The following is a 13882-nucleotide window of genomic DNA, read 5'->3' as shown; positions in this document are numbered from 1 at the left end:
ACATGTCGTGACTTAAACATAAGAACATATTATGGCTAAGGCTACAGTTATACACGTCATAATAATAATATTAAACACCCTGTCTGCTGACAGTCATCAACTCTTCTCTCTAGTTATCCTTGACCAGATGTACCCTGTAGAAACTCATAAGCATGACTAAGCATTTAACAGTCTAACTAGACACCCTATCTCCACTAAACATTTCTAATACATAAAGTATCTATCCAATATCTATCTGACCAAAAATACCTAACAAGAGGAATCATCGAGTCCGTTCTCTGCACCTCCATCCCTGTCTAGTTTGGCTCATCTACCAAACAGGACAAGAACAGACTTCAGCGCACAGTCAGGACTGCAGAAAAGATCATCGGTACAAGCCTGCCCTCCATGGAGGACCTGTACACCTCATGGGTTCTACAGGAGGGTAGAGAAGATTTCTGCAAACTCCTCACACCTGGGACACAATCTGTTTGAACTCCTCCCCTCTGGACAGTGCTACAAATCACTGTGCGCCAAGACAACCAGGCACAAGGACAGTTTCTTCCCTGGAGCCGTCACTCTGATTAACACTTAACCCATGACAATATGACTGGACAATAACCCTCAGTGCAATACCTGTGAATGTACATTGTACAGATTATACAGATTTGTACAGATTTCTATTTTTATTTTTAAGTACTCTATTTTTATTCTAATTTTATCTCGTCTCCCAATGAGCATTCCTTTGACTGACTGCATTATTTACTGCCTGTTTATACAGTTTATTTTGTTATACTACACAGCCTTATGTTGGAATATTGTTTACTCGCCCCTTGCTGTTGCCTTGCATGGGGATATGTACGTGCACATTGAGAGCTGCTGTACCAGAGTCAAATTCCTCGTGTCCTACACACCTGGCCAATAAAGCTGATTCTGATTCTGATTCTGAAAATACATATGTGATCAATAAAGTAAACCACCAGGGTGTTGTCCTGTTTTTTTGTTCTACCTTTTTTAGTGCTGTCATCTCTTTCTGTAACACATGCTGAAAGACATAAACACCCATATTAACTCACAAACATGCACATTGATGGGGCATAAACCAATGACACCTGCTGCCTGATTAGACTATAACAAAGCAGCAGAAACTGTCCATCAGCACAGTAATAATCTATCCTGGGTCAGTCAACCAATGATGCGTCCAAATCTGAGCTCTCGCTAAATGACAGCTTCCTGCAGAACACAGACAACCTTGTCTAAATAAGGACACGTTACTCACACTTTGACACAGCACACACTGTCCCTGTACAGGATTCAGCGCCAGATTTTCTCTGCTTTTCGTCTTCAGTCTCGCTTTTTTCCTGTTGATGGAGCACAAACAGACTAAGTTTGCATGATGGTTCCCCGCTCAGAAACCTAATGATGTTTTAATTGTCACAAATGGTGTCTGTAGGAGGTAATGGTGTCTAGAAAACCAGCCAAATGTGTTGTCTTCATCTTGATTGTCATCCTCATCCACCCTCACTCTCATTGTTTCTTTTTACTTTATAAATTCTTCTTTTTGTCATTCTACTCTGGTTAGATGAAGGAGAAAAAATGTGGAAACATTGGGAATCTTATTCCTGTAGGTTGCCCAACTGTTCCACTGGGACAGCTGACAGGTTTTGACTTGAGAAATCTATTTTTGTATTTACAGCAAGTAGAGCGGTCCTTTGCTACTGAGGCATCCCCATCAGTCCCCGCAGTGTGAAGCAGGCTGAGCAAAGTCAGTCGGTCAGCTAGTAAAACTAAGAATGAACATAGATATTTTTTGGTTCCTAGAGTGAATGTTATAAAGCAGATCAATGATGATGTGTTTTTTTCAAAGATAAGATGAGTGGATGGACTTTATTTATTTATTATTGCAGTGGTACATATTGATTTTCAATAGTCTGCTGGAGAAACAAACACACAGCAGAATGGGGTACAATGGGGGTATTAATGCATGTTAAAACATTAAATTCTTTGCAAGAATCAGGCCATTTTATTATAGAAGTATGCAGCTCAGCTGTACATGAAACAGGCAGAGGTCATAGTAAGTTTTTTTTACATGGTGATGAGCCTGTCACTACTGTTACAAATACAGAAACTGTAACAATTGGTGTCCTCAGAGCGGGGGACAAAGCAATACCTGAAAAATGTTCTGTTCAGTTAAGATTTTTTTTTACAGTCCACATTGTTGACTGCTTTTTTTATTGTCTCTGATTTATGTGTCCAGTGGTTCTACATTTCTCAGACTTGCTCAATCCGCAGTACTTTCTATACTCTCTTGTATCTCTGTCCTGTCTCTCCCAGTGTTCCTTCTGTTCATGATTTGTTGCTCTTGAGCTGCGGAAACAGAAAGCAGGCATGTTAAAGAAAAATGATAGGAATATAGTTAATCCCTAAGAAAAATTAAAAACATGTCAGATTAAAGAGAAAAATCAAAACATGACAGTCAGCTCTGTTTTCCTCTTTGTCAAGCACAAAATCTAAAGCCCTGCATAAAACAGTGTGACAGCAGAGCGTGAGAGTACCTACTGCCTTAACACCTGCCACCATGACATCAGAGCAGCAGCACTCTGGGAAACAGGTCTAACCTTTCCTGGGTTTGCTGTAAATGAATCGTTATCATCTCCTGACACTGGAGAGCCCAAAGACAGCCGAACAACAAACATGTTTTAAAAGTACTGTACATGTTCTTCATTGAATCAAGCAATATGGATAAAATGCTCCAGTGCCAAAGAGGAAGCGAGAAGACTGCTGAACGAGAGGGCAAATGAGATTTACTGTACAGCACGCAGAAGCTTAAAGCAAGTAAAATATGATTTTCAGACTCATACATGAAATGAGGAGAGTTCAGAATGTTCTGTCATAGTATTAAGACAGCATTTCACCTTAATAACATTAGGAGGCACAGTAATTTTAGGTTTGTAGTCACCTTCAAGTCTATTCAGAACTAGAGTAATGAGTGTGCAGTGAAGTGATTTGAATTGACCTGGCTTTTGTTATCGGTCAGAATTGAAGCTGTATGGAGACGAACGTTGACAGGTGGAAGGCAGAAGTGCAGACCTTGAGCTTGTTGACCTATGTAAACTGAAAGTGCGTGGCAGTGTCTGCCGTTAGGTCAGAAATGTCAGCCCTGACTGGTGCCTAACCATGGAAGCAACAGACTGAGGGGGTGGAATTGAATGAATAGAACAGAACAGATAACAAATTTTTCATTTTCATTGCTGGCAAAAGCTATGATATAGTCAGACTCATTCATGTAGGGGTTGTGTTTTGTACCTGTGGATGATAACTATGCTACATACAGGAGAAAATCAAATATGGAAAAAGATGCTTTAACAACTTATAGTGCCACATTGATTGTAACTGTGATTCATAATGGGGCAGGTTTGCCCCAGTTTAGCCCTATTATCCAAGCCACTTACTGAACATGAAAACAAAGGTAGCTGTTAAAATTGTTATCTGAGCTCTCCATTGTAAACATGCATTTGAATTTTAAGAACTACTTTAGACTGCTTCAACTTTTTCCACTGTACTCGAGTTATATATGCATTCAACTTAATAACTGATGATTATAATAAGCACTTTGGGGGCACTAACCTTTATTTTCTCCCTGAGTAAGTGGTTTAGTGATTATGCACTACACTGGGAACTGCAGCTACTTAGATTTGGTAGATTAAGCTGCAGAATGAGAATACAACCTATTGGAGTGATCAATGAAGCAACAAAACACCTTTTTCCTTTTATATCTGCATCTGTCTTTTAAAACCATGGTTTTACAGTACGTCAATGTTCTGCTCATAATTGTCGGGTTTTGTTTATAATTTATGTCCTACAGCGATTCCAAAAGCAATTTCCACTGTGGTGACAACCAAGTTCCCAACAAACTAAATAAGACTCAGGTTATGACAAGACTAGAAAGTTCCTGTGTTGACCAGAAGGCAGCCCCTGTTGTCAAGGCCGCCGGCAGCTAACACCTGCATCTTTAACTAAGAGCCATATTGTAGCCTTGTGTCTTGTTCACATCAGCCAACAGATGTCTTTCCCAATGTTCTCATTGTGTTATTAATTTCAGCAGATCTGTGTCAGTCAAGTTTATGATCTTCTGCAGAAGCAAATCTCTTTTATTCAAGTGGCTGTCATTGGTGGTTGTGAGCATTTTACTAGGCTTTCCATAGGCTTACTACAGTAATCCCGTCCAGCTCCTGACCAGTCACACAATGCAAAGAATAATGATCTCACTTTCAATTTCTCACCAGCAACACAGAACAGATTCCTGAAAGTATTGTTTGCTACTGTTTGTGCAAACATCAGACAATCCCACATTCATCCACACCGCACACTGCAAATGGAATTAAACTGGTTCGTCTGCGTAGGTTGAAAAAAGTTTGAGACTTTTTTACTGAATAGTTTTCATGATTGATGCACCTACAAGACAACAACTGTTAAATCTCTCTGTGAATTGGTGACTTTATGCTGCTTCTGAAATTTCCTTTTACTTCAGAAGTGATAACTGTTCAATGTACTTTTGAAGTACCAATTGGCATTCAACCAAACATGACTCACACATTCAGAGTCTCGTAGCCTTTGTAAATGTCCTTGTTACTGTGATGTTTCTGTTTGGTGCAGCAGAACAAATTAACCCTGACATTAAACATCCTATTGTGATTTTGACAAATTGCCATGATGCTTAATAATGTGTAAGTGCTTACTATAAGAATCCCTTTAGTGATGCTTGGCTAGAAATAATAACCATTTCTTCAACCCCTCCCTCTTTTTTTTTTATAGATTTTCCGCCGAGCAGACAAAAATGGTAAGTAAACAATACTGTACATAACATGTTTGGTGATGAATAATTGGTCACAATGCTTGTTGGTTCACCACATTCTTCCATTTGTTATTATGCCTCAGACCTCCAGACAATCTGGGCGGACAAATAAGATATTTGTATGAATGGCTCTTCATGTGAAGCTCCTGTCTTCTTAATGCTCCAAAATGTTTCTCCACCCAATTAAAATGATGCTAAAATGTTGGATTATAGCTACGACTTGAAGAATATGTCACACAAAATAAAGCACTCCCTGTCAGTGCTGACACAGATGACTGGGTGCTGTTTATAAATGACCATGAGTCATGTTATCACAGACTGAGCCAAATTATTTTTTCTAGCAGTAAATCACTGACAATATGGCTTCATTAAGCAAGTGCAAACACTGGGGGGGTTATACCAGGATATAACCAGGATATTTGTACACACACATGCAGCCATGCTTCCTCTAATTACAAGGTGATGTGTTTAGCTTTTCCTTAAGTTCACATGTGATCACTGCTAAAGCTTTGGTACTATAAAGCAGATAAGTGTAAGAAATGGCCCCTATGAAATGTGGAACTTTTGCCTGTTTCAAACAAAAGTTGACATTTGTGAGAGAAATCTTTGTTTGTCATACAGAATTAATGGTCCCACAGTTTTCCCAGTGACTGAAGAATAAAATTTCCACAGCGTAACTGCTGCAATTATGTATACAAACCAACCAACAAGTCACACTAAATAACACTGAATACCATGGGCAGAGCTGGGAGTGTCCACCCCCAGGAGCTGATAGGCCACCCCTGGTGCCATCCCTGCTAGAGTCAAAACATGATGCTTGTCATTATTAATAAATGAAATACAATGACAAATTGCGTAAATATAACATTTTTCTGGTGCTTTATAATTGATATTGATCAAATTAGTTTTATTTTAAATCCTGCATGCAGCATGATGTTTGCATTCAATTCTCTGATTGTGTTGTGGACGTCTTGGCATGATTTGCCTCATTGTGGGGTGAGGGGGTGGGGGCGGATCACCGTGCAGCAGCGATGTCCCCAGCTAGGAGTAAATAAGGAGCACAGCCAAAGTTCACTAAAAAAAGCACTGTGTGTCTCATTTTTACACAAAATAAACAATTTAATTCTTAATAATTTATTATTATTTCAGAACTGAGGATTTAATTTATTTTGAACATGTATTTAAAATGTGCCACCCCTCTCTGAGTCTGTGCCCCAGCCTGGCCACCCTGTCCAAATTTTTCTAGATCCGCCCCTGCTGAATACACTAGCCAAAAGAAACATTATAAACACTACATATTTTGTAGCTACCACAGTGGCATGCACGTGTCATGGTGCTATTTTTACGTAATACAATATGATAACCAGGAAGTCCAGACTTTGATCATAAAATCTAACATCTTTCAAAAATGACATTTCACAATCTGATTCAGATTACAACCAAGATTTTATGACACACTCACACAGTGTAACAGGCAATGTACCTGTAAGATGACTGTTACTGCAGGGTATATAGGGCCCTCAAGAGTACTAGAGATTTGTAAGGTGTGGTGATTAAACCATTGAAGCATTACATGGACTCAAAGGGGATCTGTTCTAGTTTCTATTTGTCTCAATAAGCCCTGGACACCATCGCAGGGCTTAAATATCACCGGTCTGTCATGTTAAATGCATTCAGGAAGTTGTATTATGATGAAATGACAGTTTTTGTTATGCCCACTTCCCCTTAGGCTGTCTCATCTAATTTTACCTGAGTGATTATCTACAGTTTTGAATTTGTGCTAGATGAGCTGAATTAATAGTACATTTAAAAAAAATCCTGACATTTAAAATATCTTTTCAGTATTGAAGATGGGGCTCCTTCCCTCCACTGGTGCTGTAGTTAAGAATGCCCTACCTAAAAATATATTTATTTATGTCTAACTAAGATGAAATAAGGTGCCAAAGCAAATCAGGAAAAAGTGGACATCAACAGGATATTGCTGCATTTAGAGGGGCTGTAATCAGCATGCCTCCAAACTGCAATTACTTCTCAATAGCTCTTAACCTTCGGTACAATGAGTTTTGTACGTGATGAATTGCTCTGTGGCATCCAGCCAAATATATTTGCTGTTTGATGTTTGTTATATGGACTTCTGCTGACGTAGCTGTCATTACTGCACTAGATGTGGAGACAGAAGGGAAGCAATGTTCCTATGAAAGAAAAACACAAAGACAGCACTGACAATTTACTACACCCTAGCAATAAACACCACTGTGATTACACCCAGGTAAAACAAATACAAATGAGGTCTTTGGCAGTAAGGATGAACTAGTATTTTATTTCAAATATGTCTTCAGGTGAAGTAGCCTAATATACAATGAGATACAAGAGCCTTTATTGACTTAGGCGGTGAAACAATATGAGAACTAGTGTGAGTAGTATGACAAAGCAATCAGTCTAGCTTTTAAATGTATTGCATTGTCTTCATCAGCTCTTACAGATTTTTCCATATTCTTCACCTTTGAGTTAATGAACTTGCACGCCAACAGATCATCTCCATGACAACTGAGAAAATTTGCTCTGGGCAAATGCAGGAAAATGTGAGCCTTGAGTTGAGCTTATTGTTAAAAACAAATCCCCAAAGCATATCCTGCTTTGAATGGTTTAAGACTCACTTTTATCCATTTGCATGAAATCCTGAAAATAATCAGCCATCTTACATAACACTAACAGACACAACCTAATTGGCAAAATGATCACAGATCAGTAGGCTACTCTTGTTAAAAATATTTATGTATAACAGTTTAAAATTTGTGTACAAAAACTGCTGGAAACTGGTCAAAAATTGTTCACATTTTGCTGTAAAAATATTTGCTTTGTGTATTCAGATGTTCAGATTTTCAATGCATATCTAATACATATTTTCAGAGTGATATGAAGATTTAATATTCTCTATTTTTTCAGCTTCTAATGAACTTACCCGACATCTACTCCAATATTGTTGAGAGGACCAGTCAGCTTTGGATTATTAGTGGGGTGGAAAACAGGGAAGCAGTTGGATATGTGGTCTAAAAGCAGCATGCAGGCTTAAATTAGGCTCTGGAAGCTAAAAAGCAGCTTATATCACAGACATCCTCACAGATGGCCTGGTGGAAGACATCATAAGTAGAGCAGTGATACTAACAATATCAGGAATGGCTTGGATATACAGCATGCATAGGACTTTACCAAAACAAGACCCGTCTCTTATAGTAAAACTAGTTGTATTGAGGTTGTGATGCATTTATGAGCCACTTATACTGTACAAGGAGAAGCTGCAATAGGACTAATCTTTGGGGAGTGTGGCCTACTTTACTTTAAATACCTTCCTCATTTACTCTTGGTTACTGAGCACTTTGCTTAGACTCTTCTGGCTTTTTAAATGAGAAGGAGGAAAGGTCAAAAACAAGTTGTTGTTGTTGTTGTTGTGCTGTTCTGTAGAATGAGTGCACACCAGCCTCACAATCTCTTTGTAAGCACTTTTGTCAACTTGAAATTCCTAAGTGGATTTTCTCACTCGGTATAAAGAACGATTTATGCATTTTGCTTTTGACACAACTCTATGATTTATGGCTACTTTCTTTTGCTGTAATAGTGGAATTTTTTGTGCAGCAGTCTGCTGCATAAAGGCTTTAACTGTGTAGGTTTTGGTTCATTTCAAAGGGGGATATTATACAGTTAGCTGGTACTTTTTGTTCTCAGGTGCACTGTGACTATCCTTTGCCACATCTGTGTTCAATGTACTGGCGGTGTATTGGTTTCAAATGAAACAGCAATAGAGACAAATTGCTTCTGTGATAAATGGTTATAGTTCATATATACTTCATAATTCCCATACTTCTTATGATTGTCATAAAGGTGTAGTGTTTTACTGGGTATTTTCTTCTTAGAAATCGCTTGATGAGAAACCTTGATGAGTACCTGTACTATACTGTAAGTCTAAATGTGGACATTATGAGTGATCTTGAAATAGGTGATCTGCTTAGAAGACCTAGTGCTGCGTACAGATAATATATTGAATGTCATTGAACTATGCATGGATGATTTATTAATTTAAAGGCATCAGCTGCAGCAGCTCTGATTGCAGAAGATGATGTAGAGCCAATGAAAGTCAATGACATTTCAATGCAACTAATTTTTAATAAAACACGACACTGGTTAAAGGCCACAATGTAAGGTGTAAATATAGAAACTGAAATTTAATGGTGGATGTTGTACATATGCAAACTGCAAGCGATAGAGAGAGTTTATGAACCTTGCAGGTTTGTGGTGACAAAAGCTTTACCTACTGTATATCAGTACCCCAAAGTTCATATACTCTGATCTATGACAACAAATCAAAACAATATAGGTCAGTGACAACTATTACAGCTGTGTAACATATCAGAAATGATGAACATCACTTCAAAATGACTGCTGACTGGACAAGGGTGTCCTATTTGGCAAATAAGTGTTGCATCAATTGCTCCATCTTCCTATCGGTTATCAAAGAGATGCCTGGTGATACGTAAATTGGAATTGGAAGAGACAAACAGGAATACGTCTTGAGCTAATAAACACATAATCCCCCCAAATGACTGTGGATCTTTATTGTTCTGACACTGTTAATACCATCTTCATTGCCATCTGTCACAATTGTCCCTTTAAGGGCCTGGGTGAAATTTAAAGCAGGACAGCTGTTTGCTGTTTAATATATGTAAGATAAATATATACATTTACAACTTTGACTTTTTTTTCACCAAATATGCCGGCTAGCCTTCTAGACCTCAGACCAAATATATTCCAAGAAAAACATAATATTGTGTGACATTTACACACAGGAATCACTTGAAATGGCTTTAATCTGAGCACACAATGCTGAAACTTTGACCCTGGTGTCACCTAACATGGAATAAATGACAGTACCTTGTAACCATCCACCTCCCAGAACCACTCTCTCTGCCTTTAACTTAAACTAAGCAGACCCTCCTCCATAGGTAGCAGTTTAGCTGCTCCTAGGCTGGCTTTCCACGTATTAATACACACAAACCAGTTGTGCTGACAGTCAGCACAACTCTATGAAATCATCAATTTGTATGTAAATTCAGTGGTGGGAAACAGCCTTAGTCACTCAAAAGCCAAAGAAAACAATCTGCAAAATGTACCAAGAAACCAAAAAAAATCAACCCTATTAGCCATCTAACAAGCAACTCAAACTCTTTTCTCTTTGTCATAAATCTCTATGATAATAAAAGATGTCAAACACATACAGCTGTGTATTGTTGTGGTCACCTTAATCATGAAGAAGACATTTAACCCAGATCTGTCAAATCTAACAGAAGAGACTGACACTAGTCATCATTATTTATCAGGAGTGTCACTTCCGGGCATAACTACCGTGTGTTCCAAATACAACCCTGTGAGAGAAGACAACAACATATGGATGGATATTTAGTCTCAGATGGCAACAACATTTAAATAAAACCTGTGATGATAGGTAAATAAGTGTAATGATAATACATGAATGTAGTTTCCTGATAAATGCTCTATATAAAATCTATTAAAAGGTAATGGCCTTCATCTTCATCTACAAGAATAACATAATGTTCTTCTTTTGTGAACTGGGAATGACTGTGTTGATCCGAATGATTTCATAGAGAAATTTTTAAAATTACTTTCCCAGCAATGCTAGTTTTAAGGTTCATGTGGTGGAAGGTTCTGATGAACTGTAGCCGTTTCTTTTTCATTAAATAGATTTATATGGTGGTACAGTTATATTAATGTTTTACTTTTTATCTCTGACAGAGGAACAGAGTCAAATTGGAAATACATTTTTCTTTCATCTCAAAAATCTTGCGGTCAGTTTGGCTTTGCTCTCTACGTGGAAGAGGAAAATACAGATAGAGAATAGGAGGAAGATTAAAAAAAAGAAAAAGTGAGCCAGAGTGGCGAGGGCCATGCATTATCTTTGACCAGTACATTACACATTCTGGTCAGAGGTAATGACAAGCAGTGCCAAACCAGCTCCAGCTGAACAGATGGTTTTCAAGCTTGCCCTTGAGTCTTCAGCTTTGCTGAGTCAACCAGCTGGAACTCCATGGCATATTAAACTGCTCTCATTTTACCTTGTCATTGTGTAGACAGGGTCATTATTTGGGCAGATGACTCAAACCGACAGTCATCCTGCATTCAGAAGGTTTAAAACCAGATCCAAATAAAAAGTGAGTGGGAATAGTTTCCATATGGGTGCAACAATGACATGACTGGATTTCTGTTGTTTCAGTAGGTGTCTGGCCTTTTTAACAAGACCAGTCAGTTTGCAGCATACTTATTGTATTGCATACAATACTTCACAGTCATATTGACCCATGTCCATCTTAGCTCTGCTTTAATCTCGGTCACATTAGTTGGCTTTGCAACTCCTTCCAATATACAGTACTTCTGCTTCAGCTTTCTGGCTTCAAATTGTTCTCCTTAGATACTAGACTATCTGGTTTTGGACTCATTTACAAGGATTAAAACATCTAGCAGCTTCCCTTAGCAGTCTAACTGCTGACTGATCTGTGTAATCTGTGCCAGTACACAGACTGATAGTAGGCTCATGAAGGAGCACTTTTTCACAGATGATAACCAAGCCATTTATCTTCTGCTATTGATTTTTCTGTGCAATGTCTGCCACAACAAGCTGTGTTCACAGTTAACTAGTCTGAGAAGAAGTAGAAAATTCCAATCTGCTGACAGTATGGAGCTTTGTCTGGGTATAATTTGTGTATTATTTCTATGAAGTATTTGCTATTTTACACATTAGGTTTGAGCTATACATCCCAAAAATATAAAACTTGTGTTTTATAGTTCATATATAGTGCATGCAGCAAATCCAAACTCCAGTAGAATTAGTTAGTTGATTTGCCAGAAAAAGAATGATTAACAATTTTGATGACTGATTGATTAATTGTTTAAATCAAGATTGTTGAGTGGACAAAACAAGCAAACTGGATCCTTGAAAAGTGTGATTATTTTTGTAGTCAATTTATACTCTGCTTAGAAAAATAATCGAATTTACTGAACAGAAAACTAATCACCGTGCAACGTGGACCTGCACTGCACATCAAGAATAGAATGGAAACAACATGGTAGAAAGGATACTGATGAAACCAAAGAATTAATTTGCACTCATCTGATTCCCATCAGCTTGAAAGATGAGTTTGTTGTTACACCAGAGTTATAGACAAAAGAGAACAATAGATTTAGATTACAGTTTATTTTTGCTGAAAAATCTTGGGCTGATTGTTAGGTCTTTATAATCATACAGGTTACATTCAAAGTAACACTGTACTCTAGGTTCTAATTATGGTGTTATCTCTGTCATAATGTATTCCAACGCCTCCTTTGTGTTACAGATGATGGCAAGCTATCATTTGAAGAATTCAATGCCTACTTTGCGGATGGGATCCTGACCACTGAGGAGCTACAGGAGCTTTTCTACTCCATAGATGGCCGACAAAATAAGTGAGCTTTGAATTTGAAATAGCTCTGATTTTAATAATCTATCACAGTGATTAATGATTCGTTATTAGATTTTTTTTTTTCTATAAGTGCTGTTTTAGGTAGTTACACAAACGCTTAAAAGCACAGTTAATGTGTTCCTTTCCAGTCATCAGTTACATGCTAAATGCCTCTCAGCTGGAGGGAGGTCTTTAGTAAAAATTAGCCCTGCAAACAAACTTAGGCAGGCTGAATTAATGTTACCCCCTTCCTTTGGTCCTATGGACTACAGCATCCACTTCTCCTCTGAAATTGCAATCAAAGAAATCAGCCTCGGGGTAGCTGCTGAAATCACTGGTCTGCAGAGAATGTTTAACTCACTGCAGTCAGAGAAGGAGAGACAATGTCTCCCCTTTCATGGTAGATGTAATAGTTTTAAATTTCATCCTTTTATTAAATCCATTTGTCAAGACGATGCACTTAAGGCCCTATCCTGCAACAAACGCATGGTGTGCGGCGCAGGTAGCGTGTCTGTTACCTAATTTCCTACCTGTGCAATTATCGCTTTCATGACATGCGCATCACGTTGCCTTTTTTTACCAAGCAGCAGTTTGTTGACTTCATGCTGGCAGGTGAAATGAACATGAAATGAACATGAACACACCCGAGCACCGCTTGACCCAATATATCTTGAACAGACTCCACAAATTCTCTGAATATGACTCAGGCTGGACCTGGATAACAAGAGAACAGTAGTGATAACACTTTGAGAGAACCGGGCAGGTACAGGAACAGAGTCCATGGAGATATAAAAATAAAACCCCACAGAGCAGGTAAGACCAGGAACATGACATCATTTGTCATTCGCCTGTTATTTTTGGCAGACTGTGACTTTGTATTCATGAGAAGACAGTTTGCTGAACAATATTCTTCATGCACGATGGCAAAGTGCAAAACACAAATTTATGGTAATAAGCTGTGTTAACAGAGGTTTTACTGATTTGTAAGATTACAGTATTGACACAATTCAGACCAGATCATTTCTCTAGCAGAAATGAGCAGCAGCACATCTTTTTCTAATGAACTTTCTCAATATTTTTCCCATTTATCTCCTCTCATGCTCCGTCCTGCAGTAACTTGGACACTGATAAGCTATCAGGTTGGTGGGAGAGTACTTTGTCTGACTGAATGTGACACAGTACATCAAGTTTTGTAAAACCTTTTAAAATTCATTGATATTTGTTGATCCATATTTTTAGATGACTAATAGTTGATTTTAGATGATTCTCATCACTAAATAAAGTGACGAGAAATAGGGCAGAGACCTGTAAATACCAGTAGTACCCAGAATAAAACATTTGCCTAATTTATTGAATGGTAATGGCATCTTTTCCATTTGATGTCAAAAGAAGTTGATTGTTTTCCACAGCAAAATGTTCCTCTTTCCTCAGATTCAGGTCACTGAACATTTATCACTCATTGCATCATGTTCTTTTGACCAGAGTTTACAGAATGATGGTGTAAAATTCAGTTGCTGAATCACAGTGTTGCCTGTGTGTCACA

General features: G+C 38.1%; 1 protein-coding gene across 1 annotated transcript in view; it reads left to right on the top strand.

The window, feature by feature from the left end:
* necab3 (N-terminal EF-hand calcium binding protein 3) overlaps positions 1-13882 on the top strand; it is a 31265-nt gene that overhangs the window by 1313 nt on the left and 16070 nt on the right. Inside the window, exons 2-4 of the mRNA XM_020608334.1 lie at positions 4795-4819; positions 12235-12343; positions 13453-13478. Coding sequence (XP_020463990.1) covers positions 4795-4819; positions 12235-12343; positions 13453-13478 — 160 coding nt within the window. The remainder of the gene's footprint in view (positions 1-4794; positions 4820-12234; positions 12344-13452; positions 13479-13882) is intronic.

The sequence above is a fragment of the Monopterus albus genome, unplaced genomic scaffold, assembly GCF_001952655.1.
Source record: "Monopterus albus unplaced genomic scaffold, M_albus_1.0 scaffold1.1, whole genome shotgun sequence".
NCBI classification, from domain to species: Eukaryota; Metazoa; Chordata; class Actinopteri; order Synbranchiformes; family Synbranchidae; genus Monopterus; species Monopterus albus.
This window is presented reverse-complemented; position numbering and strand designations above follow the sequence as displayed.